The sequence below is a fragment of the Cimex lectularius genome, unplaced genomic scaffold, assembly GCF_000648675.2.
Source record: "Cimex lectularius strain Harlan isolate CLEC.00 unplaced genomic scaffold, Clec_2.1 scaffold8, whole genome shotgun sequence".
NCBI lineage: Eukaryota > Metazoa > Arthropoda > Insecta > Hemiptera > Cimicidae > Cimex > Cimex lectularius.
In genome coordinates, this window is record NW_019392656.1 from 2963182 (window position 1) to 2974157 (window position 10976).

Below are 10976 nucleotides of genomic sequence, written 5' to 3' on the forward strand. Positions count from 1 at the left end.
CGTTTGACAAAACGGCCGTTTGAAATAGGCCTGTATTTTATCATACGGGGTTAAAAAAAGAAACAGAAAATTTATTAAAAAATGAAGCTTATTTAAATTTTTCTGTCCAAAATAATCAGAAAATTTATTAGTAGGGTTAATCTCTAAACAAACTAAGAGGGAAAAAAATCAAATTATAAAACATCTGGACAAATATTACCTTTAATTAATTTTTCATTCCACCCCCCCCCCCAATTCCTCAAAAAATAACATTTTCATTTATATTTAAAATTAAACACTACAACCAAAAGACTTGTTTTACAGGACGGTTGTGAAATTTCAAGGATTCGTTACAGTTTTTTAAAGAAATTTTAAGGACCAGCCTTATCTCGTTCTACTTAATATATCACTGTGTAAACCAAGATCATCAACAAAGTAAACTTAGGAAGTCATGAACACGTTTCGGAACTTTATCTTATGTCTTCACAAAAAGTACATTTGAGACACTTAGGCGCTGATCAAAGGAATCTAAAACTTTAAAAGTAATAATAATGCGTCTGGGTACGATATCTGATTTATACATATTTCACGAAAGAGTTTTTGAGTAAGAGACGTCTTCAGAATAGTTATTATCCCGTTAACTACTGTTTTAAAACGTTTTATTTTGGTTTCACAAAGTTCTGTCTATCTCCCTTTTTCCGTTCTCTTTTTCTTCTTTTTTCACCTTTTTTTGTACCTTCTTTAATACGTAAGAATTAATTAAATTTGCTCTGCTGCTAAAACAAAGCTCTCCAAGAAAGAGGCTCTCGCTCTTTGTCTTTCTCTCTCTCTCTCTCATCGTCCTGGTTTTTCACAAACTTTTTCTATAGCACTTTTACTTTCTTTTTCTATGTTAATATTCCCTCTCTTTCTCTTTGTCTTTCTTCTCTCACACTTTTTCTTAGACTCTTTCGCTCTTTCTCTTTCTCTCTCATCATCTTGGTTTCTCACAATATTTTCTATAGCACTTTTTCTTTCTTTTACTATGTTAGTATTTTCTCTCTCTCCCTCTCTCACACACACTCTCTCTTTGTCTTTCTCTCTCTCTCTCTATCTCTCATCGTTTTCGTTTCTCTCAATCTTTTTCTACAGCACTTTTTCTCTGTTTTTCTAAGTCAGTATTCCCTTTCTTTCTTTTTGTCTTTCTCTCTCTCTCTCTCTCTCTCTCTCTCTCTCTCTCTCTCTCTCTCTTTGTCTTTCTTTCTCTCTCTCTTTTTCTATAGTTCATTTTTTCTCTCTCTTCTCTCTCGCTTTTTCAGTTCTTTATCTATGTAAGTCTTCTCTCTCTCTCTCTCTCTCTCTCTCTCTCTCTCTCTTTCTCTCTTTCTCACGCTCTATTTTTGCCTTTCTCTCTCTCTCTCTCTCTCTCGCCGTCCTGGTTTCTCACAATCTTTTTCTATTCCATGTTTTCTTTCTTATTCTATGTATGTCTTTCCCCCCTCTTTTTCTCTCTCTTCCTGTTTCTCCCTTTCTCTATCTCTCCTCGTCTTGGTTTCTCACAATCTTTTTCTAAAGCACTTTTACTTTCTTTTTCTATGTTAGTATTCCCTGTCTTTCTCTTTTTCTTTCTTCTCTCACTTTCTCTCTTTGTCTCTCTCTCTCCCTCTCCCTCTCTCTCCCTCTCCCTCTCTCTCTCTTCCTTTTTTCTTTCCTTGTCCTTTTTTCCTTATTATTTCTCCTTCATTCTTTCTTCCCTTTTTCTAACATGGTTATAGAGGGTTAGATTTATAAATTCGTAGATAGTCAGCTAATTAGCTAAGATCGCTGAATAAACAAATAAATAATTAGAAAAGTATCTGCATATATAAAGTTGGGTGAATAAAAATTAAAGATGTACATCGTTACTAAAAATGCATCTATAATTAAAAGTTACGTACCTAGTTACGTATTGTAGATTGACAAATAGGTCGGTGGATAATTGCAAATAAATAGACGGATGGAATACCATTTTGTGTATAGGTAGATGCTTGGTGTTATGTTAACTCGAGAGATAGATCTCTATTTAGATAAATAGATGAACCGTTTTCCTGATATGTTTATTGTTCCTTATAAAATGTCACAAGTTATCATTAAATTTTGATGGTACCGAAAGAAAGTTGCTATGGTTTGACAAATCATCATAATCTTGTTACAAAGAAGTTTTTCGATAAATAAAAATGTACCCAAAAATGTGTGTATAAAATTCGATTATATCGGTTTTCGGGGTAAATAAGATATTTACCTTTTCAAAGTCTTACAAAGAAGGCACGAAGTAAAAAATTCCTGACAACTTAATTATTGGTAGCTGTGTAAAATTCCAAACATTTCTATAATAAAAATATATAAGACCAGCCCTCTGTCTTCACGTCACCAACAAAATAGGCGAAGTGTAAAAAGCGTGGGAACGGGGCGGGGCATAGCTGATAGTGAAAATTAAGAACAAAACGGCCATCCTGCGATAATGGGTTGTCTTATCGAAGAATGCTTAAAAGTGTATAAAGTACTGAGGGAAAAACGAATTGCAAGTACCGGGAAATTCAAAAAAGATTATAATGCGTGTACTTTTTCGTTTTTACCAGCTGAAGTTGGTGACAGCGATTACGAGCGGACCCAGACTGTTCAATAGTGATTTTTAAAACGTTCAACAGGACGTCCATGGTAATGTAAAGTAGATAATTTTTTTAAAGGGGAAAATCAAAATTGCAAATTCTCTGTAAACATTTATCATCTGTTTAATAGCTTATGTGTGTTTTGCGTGAATAAAGCGGTTTATAAAACGGTTCAATTGACTTTAACAGAATTCGAAACATTTTTGTAATATAAAACAATCGTCGATTTCTATCAAAAAACAGGTTTTATGTGATATTTTTAGCCTATGTAGAGAGCCAATATATTCTCACGTCTCTAGACACACTGGACTCATTTAATACGTAAGAATTCTAGAAGCATAATATTGTGAAAAATAATCCTATAAAAAAAGAAGACGTTTCAAATTCTATGCTCCGTTTGTATAGCCTTTACAGCTTTCTCACTCACTCACTACCTCATGAAATTTAATAAATTCTTTTTCCTTTTTCTGCATAGATCATTTTCTGTCTTTTTTCCGATTCCCTTTTTCTTATTTTCTGTGGAATTTCTTTTTTTTTCATTTAATCTTTCTCTTTTTGACCTTTCCACTTCTTTTCTTTGTATGTCTATACATATCTCTCTCTCTCTTTCTCTTCATCTATCTATTTATCTATCAATCTATCTATCCAACTGTTTATCTTTCTATCTCCCTTTCTGTATCACTCTTTCTCGGCTACTCTGTATTTCACTGTATCTCAGTGTCCGTCGTTCACCTTTCCTTCTCTTTCTCACTCTATCAACTTTTCTATGAGCAATTTTCTAAATAAATTTCAATTTCACTCCCTATCTCTTTCTAGATCGCTCTTTCTTTACTTTTTTTGTGTTCCCTTATTCTTATTCTCTTTTTTTCTTGTCTGTAAGTCTCTTTTTATGTCAGCCTTAATCTCTCTCTCTATCTCTCTCTATCACACACACTCTCTCTCTCTCTCTCTCTCTCGTTCTTATTCTCTGTCTATCAGTTTATTATCTACCTGTCCAATCTGTATATTTCCTTATGCTCCCTTTCTTATTCATCAACTTTTTCTCGCAACAGTTATATATCTACCATTATTTCTGTCTCACTTTTTCTTTGTTTCCTCTGTTTGTCTTTTCCCTCTCTCTCTCCCTCTCTCATCCTCTCGCTCTTGAGTTAATTGTCAGAGACGCCGTTCAAGACCTACAATTTCGATTTTTTTAATAAAACGATATTCATTCCTTCTTTATTTTATTTTCTTTCTCCGCTAAAATTTCCAACTCTATAACAAAATTGCATTATTATTTTTGTTTTCTGTTGCAACGGTTTAGGCGTGGACAAGGCGCTCTTCACTGTAAGGTAGAGGTCCAGGGTTCGAATCCAGCGGTCCTGCATTCGAACCCGACCTCTTCTGTTGCGAACCCTCGTTAAAAAAAAAAAAAAAAAAAAAAAAAAAAAAAAAAAAAAAAAAAAAAAAAAAACGCAAGCGTGCCGAAAAGGACATACAGGTAGATAAAACATCACATTTCAAGACATTAAATAAAATAAAGATCGTGGATGTAAACAAAAATTTATATAAATAAAATTAGAAGACTTTAGTATTTGGAAAAAACCTACATCAAAAGAAATCATGAAGTAAAAATTGTAAAGTTTATTATATAAACGGTCGTTATAAAAAAAGTAACAACAATAATGGGAGAAAAACAGCGTAGTTCAAAAAGGAACAAAAACGCTCTCAAATAATCAATACAGTACAAATCATGAACAAAATATCAAGGCATGTTGTAGAAAAACCAAACGTTGATAAATTATTAATTTTAATACGTATTTTTACTTGACGTTTCTATGGTGATGATTTTCGGTGTTATTTGAAATATCTTCGATATTATCAAATAATGTTTTCATTAAGTGGTAAAACTGGTATAATCGTCGCTGCAGCTGCAGCATTAGTTGGTGCGGCGAGTTGGTTTATCGGCAGGAAATATTGGAGAGATGGTGAAGAGGAGATAGAAGAAGGTGTGGTTTATGATAAGCAAGGTAATACATTTTCATTGGAAGAACTGAAAAAGATCAAGTTGGACAAAATCAAAAGTAACTGCAGAGGAGTTAAATGCCAACTTATAGGAGACTTCATGGAAGTGCCGAACAGGGAAATACAGGCGATTCTTGGCAATAAACAATTAGAAAATGTTTTTTATGCTGCTGGCCCTTTTATATACAAGAATGGTGGTTTGCCTGCAGTGCATAAAGCACTGGAAGACTATGGAGATGTCGTGGAGCGGACCAAATGGTATGCATCTGCAGTCAAGGCAGGAATAAACCCGTAAGCACTTTTTACACTGTTTCTTATTTATATTCTTTTATTTATTTATTTTTTATAATATTTTTTGTTTGTTTCAGCTATTCGTGAGCAAACAGTGCCTGCAGTATCTTTTGGCTTAAATCAAATTTTTGTTTTATATTTTTGAATAAATTATAGAAATTAAAACCATTTTTTGCGTCCATTGGTTTTCTTATTTTTTGTTTATTAAATATTACTACCAACAATTTTTGTAACAAGTAATAGTGTCGCTTAGAAACATCTCAAAATCTAAAAATAAAGTTGACAACTGGTCATAAAGCAGGGTTTACGAATTGAATTGTAATGATTGCGGTATTAAATGTATACAACAAATTTCAATTAATTAATCTCTATGCAAGGTATTGAAATGAAAATTTAGTGTCACGAGCGGGATGGTTCACTGGTCAGAGTGAATAGAAGTCACGATATCTCAATTGGTAAAGCAGCGGAGTATCTAGCCGAAGGTGGAGGGTTCGAATCCCGCTCGCGACACTGACTTTTTATCTCAACTAAAAACCTTAATTAATTGAAATTTAAAATAACAATGATAAATGTGATTTTGTTTAGGTAGATTCATATGAAACATTCTTTTTTTATTTTCTTACTTTACATAATGTTTAATACTTAAGAAATTGTTTTCCTTTGTTTTCTTAATTTTTCTCTTACATTGTTATTATTTATTTAAACATATTTTGTAAATTGGATTAATTCCGTAACATATAATTTTATATTATAATGTGTTCCCTCTTTATCCTCTGCGAGTCTGGAGTTTATCCTTGCGCTTACATGAAAAACAGAGAAAATTCTTAAAATTTCCAATGAGATTTTGGTGGATCCTCAAAGATCCTCAAACGGTTAACTTTCCGCATTTTAGTAGATTTTTTTAAAACTCTACAGTCGAGTTTGCACACATTTTAAAACTTAAATTATTATATATACATTTTAAGTTAAATCACTATTAAATTATTTAACTTGCACTTCTGTATGTGTATGCATGTATACGTATGCATTTCCATATTTTACTTCATATTATTTTTGATTAAAAATTTTAACTAAATATATTCAAGTAAGTATACACAAAATTCTCCTTTACTCTTCACTTTTTTTAATACTCAAGTAATTTTTTTTTGTTGAAAAATTGAATTAATTCCGTAATATATACATATAATATTATTTCTATTTAAATTAATTATTCTTTTTATGTAAGGTTTTGATCGAAATGAAAAAGTTAGTGTCACGAGCGGGATTCGAACCCACGACCTTCGGCTCAACATGCCTCTCTCTAACGTCCGTGGGGGTTTAGGCGTTGGCAAGGTGCTCATCACTGTAAGGTAAAGGTCCGGGGTTCGAATAACCCGACATACTTACAAATGGGCTTCGAAAAAAAAGAGGCATTAAGTAAAATAAAAATTGTGGATGTAAAAAAAAAATTAGAATTTATTTTATTTGGTATTTTTACTTGTCGTTTCTATGGTGATGATTTTCGGTGTTATTTGAAATATTTTTGATATTGTCAAATAATGTTTTCATTAAGTGGTAAAACTGGTATAATCGTCGCTGCAGCTGCAGCATTAGTTGGTGCGGCGAGTTGGTTTATCAGCAGGAAATATTGGAGGGATGGTGAAGAGGAGATAGAAGAAGGTGTGGTTTATGATGAGCAAGGTAATAAATTTTCATTGGAAGAACTGAAAAAGATCAAGTTGGACAAAATCACGGATAACTGCAGTGGAGTTGATCGCGAACTTAAAGAAGAATTCATGTATCTGTCGATCGACGAAATAACGGCGATTCTTGGCAATGAACAATTAGAAAATGTATTTTATGCAATTGGCCCTTTTTTACACAAACATGGGGGTTTGCCTGCAGTGCATAAAGCACTGGAAGACTATAGAGATCGTGGAGCGGACCAAATGGAATGCATCAGCAGTCAAAGCAGGAATAAACCCGTAAGCACTTTTTACACCGTTTCTTTTTTATATTCTTTTATTTATTTTTTTATAATATTTTTTGTTTTTTGTTTCAGCTATTTGTGAGCAAGCATTGAGTGCAGTATCTTTTGGCTTAAATCAAAATTTTGTTTTATATTTTTGAATAAATTATGGAAATTAAAACAATTTTTTTCGTCCATTGGTTTTCTTATTTTTTGTTTATTAAATATTACTACCCACAATTTTTGTAACAAGTAAGTAATAAAAGTAAAAAAAAGTGGCATGGCGAAAGCTGTGGTCACCCCTTAAGAAAAGAAAGAGCGAAAACTGTGGACCATAAATATTTACTTCTAAGTGTAAAATAGTTTGAAATTGTTTTCCAGACAAAGATAAAGAAAGCTTTTTGCGAATTGGATTAAAATAAAAAATATATTTCTAATATTAACATTTCTAATTTTTGATATAACCTTATATTTGTGTAAACAATCATCGTCGTAGAAATAAAAATGTAAATTTACAAAATACAGGTAAAACATTAACTCTCAAATTTTATATTGTATTTAATTTAGCTTTAAACCATTTGACATTTATTTTCGAACGAAAACAAAAATCGTTGGATTGTCTAATTATGATTATTTACTCGCTAAAAAAACAGGATAGAAACATTTTGACCATACTTTGCCCCTTTAATTCTGAAAAATAAATTGGAAACTAACAACTAGTCTAAATGCATAATTTTGTTTATTTTAAAAATAATCTACCTTGTACTAAATGAAAAAAAAAATTCATACGGATAAACATTTAACAATATGTGATTAAGAAAGAATTTTCATTAATTCATGAACAAACGAATCCAGTTGGAAACAGAGATTTGTAATATTTTGTGATTGAGTGATCAAATTAGAGAGAAACAGCACATTAAAGTGAAGATCGCTCAGGAAAAAAAAACCACATTTCAGTTAACATATACAATTAAGTAGCTGAAACTTACGTCGATCCGACAAGCTCGGCAAGACGGGTAGTACAACGCTAACTCTTCAACAAGTGTTTGTAAATGGGTGGGCGAACGAAGCGATACGTGCCCTATCGCCAGGACGAGAATGTCGAATGCTAAGGTTATTAAGATATTGTCCTTATCAGCAAGGTGCCTTTCACAACAAGTCCTTATCCAAACGGGCGACACTTCCGCCTATGCAGCTCATTCCGGACTGCCGCTTCTTTTGGCGATCCTTGGACAAACATTGACAAAGAGAAAAAAAGCCGTTGATTTAGTAGCATCGATTATCTCGATAAAAAAACGGACATTATTCATATAAAATGCACTGAAAAAAAATCCTTAGATTTGATGTTTTGGATATGAACAAAGATACTAACCCTTAGAAAAATTAAGCGTGTTCTAACCTATCGACTAACATCAGCTTCAAAGAGTTATTTGAGAGTGATCAGGTCAAAAATTGTTCTGAAAGGCCATAAATTTCATGTAAAGATGGAACAAAATAAAAATCTCGAAGATAACATGTTTATCACCTACAGACTATATTGATACATCAGTATATAATCAGTAGTAGAGCCGGGCAGTCAGATAGGTAGCTCTAATCGAGCTAGTACATGATAGTTGAATAACTGATAATTACGAACAAATGGTTAAATAGTAAACTAAATAGTTTTGTTGTTTGTTGGTATTTTAATTTTATTGGAGGTATGATTTGACGACTCTACATGAAATGATGATTCGCTAATTCTGTTTATCTATCATTATCTTTTTCGATTTTTATTCTCTCTCATTAACTTGGTTTCACACAATCTCTTTCTATTCTTACTATTTCCCTCTCGTCTTCTCGTTTTTTCCATAAAGTTTTCTCTCCCTCTCCCACAACACTCATTCTGATTTTTTTCTTTTTTCCTCTTTGTCTATATATCTAATTTATTTATGTAGGTTTATACATTATTTATTATTTTTCCATCCTCCAATCAGTCTTTCTATATCTCTTTCCTTTTCTCTATCTCTCTCACACTCTTCTTCTCTCGTCCCTCTTTCTGTCTTTATTGTCCTTCTTCACGTTTTCTTTCTCACTCTTTTTCTCTGTTTGTCTACTGTATTTCTCTTTTTCTAGGCTCTCGTTTTTCTTCTGACTCCATAAAGTTTTTCTTTTTCTCACTCTCACCATTTCTTCCTTTATTATTCTTTTTGCTTTCAGCCATATATTTATTTATTTTGTATGCTACATTTCTCTTTTTCTATCTTCACGTTTTTTCCATAAAGTTTTTTCTCCCTCTCCCACAACACTCATTCTCGTTTTTCTTTTTTCTTCTTTGTCTATATATCTAATTTATTTATGTAGCTTTATACATTATTTATTTTTTTCCATCCTCCAATCAGTCTTTCTATATATCTTTTCTTTTCTCTATCGCTCTCACTTTCTTCTTATCTCGTCCCTCTTTCTGTCTTTTCTTGTCCTTCTTCGCGTTTTCTTTCTTACGGTCCCTTTTTCTAGCTTCTCGTTTTTCTTCTGGCTCCAGTTTTTCTTTTTCTCACTCTCACCATTTCTCCTCACTTTAACATTTCTTTTGCTTTCAGCCATATACTTATTTGTCTACATTGTACCTCCCATTTTGTAGATTTATTATTATTCAATTATCACATTTTATATCTTTTCGAATCACTCTCTCTCTCCCACCCATTCTCATTCTCATATTTATCCTTATCTTTCTCTTTCTCAGTTCCTGTCTGTCTATGTATCTATTTATGTATATAACACCTTCCAGTTAGGAAGATTTATATATAAAACTTCATATTTTTTCATCTATTCCAATCACTCTCTCTCTCTCTCTCTCTCTCTCTCTCTCTCTCTCTCTCTCTCTCCCTTTCTCAATCATCCTCTATCTGTCTATCTATCTATCAATCTATCTACCTATCTGTCTATCTTACTATCTGGGTTTTCATATTCTTTTTCTATCATACATTATTCTCTCACTTCATTTTTCCTTTTACTATCTTAGATTATATTTCACTAATAATAATAATAATCTTAATTTCTTTCTTTCTCTCGTTCTATCTCTGTGCCACTGTCTTTTTTTTACCTTAATCCCACTCGCTATATCCATCTGTTTCTCTTCTTCTAATCTCTCTCTCTCTCTCTTTCTCTCTCTCTCTCTCTCTCTCTCTCTCTCTCTCTCTCTCTCTCTCTCTCTCTCCCTTTCTCAATCACCCTTTATCTGTCTATCTATCTATGTAACATTTGAAAAATGGCAACAAGGAGAGAAAATTCGAGAGGTGAGGTTGAGATGGGGAGTTGGTGTCCGAGTGGATTGAAGTCACGATAGGTCAAGTGGTTAGAACAGCGGCGTATCTAGCCGAAGGTCGTGGGTTCGAATCCCGCTCGTGACACTGACTTTTTATCTTAACCAATACCTTACATAAAGATTAATTAATTGAAAAGAAGTTATTTGGTCTATCAGACCACGAACTCTAATGAATTTAATAATCACAAACATGTTAATATCTCAGAAAAGAGTCAAGGTAGAAACCTCGTTCCGGTGGCACTGGTCTACGTTTTATTTAGTGAACTCACCATGGCAGTATTGACATTAACCCTGGTTTGGGATTTAGGACCATATACCAAATAATATCCCAAATCAGATTATAATCAAAGTTGGTCGATAACTGAACAATCTCGTAAATTTAACCCTGTATTACTAACTGGACTGCCCAATCTTCCGCCATCGACCCTTCCTCGCTACACATTCACGCTAATGAATACATTCATCTCAATAACAGCGAGGAACACAAAACTATCATTACTGTATACACTATAAACAGGGTTGTTTCCTCCAAAAATCGGAACAGGGGACCCAGATAAGCACGATTCTCATATTGGGTGGTTTTCCTACACGCTCTCTATACATAACCAAGAAGTTGCACCTTTCAATTAGGTAGGACACATCGCGAGCAACCTCTCTCTCTACATGCCAAAAATTTCATAGCTATTATTAATACAAACTATTAATTAATTGAAAGAAGTTATTTGGCCAATCAGACCACGAAATATAATGGGCTATAAATTAGAGTTGTAACATACATTATTAAGACAAAGGTGTCTAAATCATAATAAATGTATAATGTAAACTG

At 32.8% G+C, this 10976-nt stretch overlaps 2 protein-coding genes across 2 annotated transcripts; both read left to right on the top strand.

Moving 5' to 3' along the window:
- Positions 1-4189: 4189 nt before the first annotated feature.
- On the top strand, positions 4190-5065 carry LOC106664679. The gene is made up of 2 exons (XM_014390613.2): positions 4190-4901; positions 4979-5065. The coding sequence occupies exons 1-2, from the start codon at positions 4474-4476 to the stop codon at positions 4986-4988; spliced, it is 438 nt and encodes a 145-aa protein (XP_014246099.1). The 5' UTR covers positions 4190-4473; the 3' UTR covers positions 4989-5065.
- A 1347-nt stretch (positions 5066-6412) lies between these two features.
- On the top strand, positions 6413-7009 carry LOC106664678. The gene is made up of 2 exons (XM_014390612.2): positions 6413-6865; positions 6943-7009. The coding sequence occupies exons 1-2, from the start codon at positions 6440-6442 to the stop codon at positions 6961-6963; spliced, it is 447 nt and encodes a 148-aa protein (XP_014246098.1). The 5' UTR covers positions 6413-6439; the 3' UTR covers positions 6964-7009.
- The last annotated feature ends 3967 nt before the right edge of the window (positions 7010-10976 follow it).

Excerpts from the sequence above, each read along its gene's own strand:
- LOC106664679 (XM_014390613.2), top strand. The coding sequence starts at position 4,474 with ATGTTTTCATTAAGTGGTAAAACTGGTATAATCGTCGCTGCAGCTGCA.
- LOC106664678 (XM_014390612.2), top strand. The coding sequence starts at position 6,440 with ATGTTTTCATTAAGTGGTAAAACTGGTATAATCGTCGCTGCAGCTGCA. Across the intron at positions 6,866-6,942 it reads GTCAAAGCAGGAATAAACCC|CTATTTGTGAGCAAGCATTG; the intron begins GTAAGCACTTTT and ends TTTTTGTTTCAG.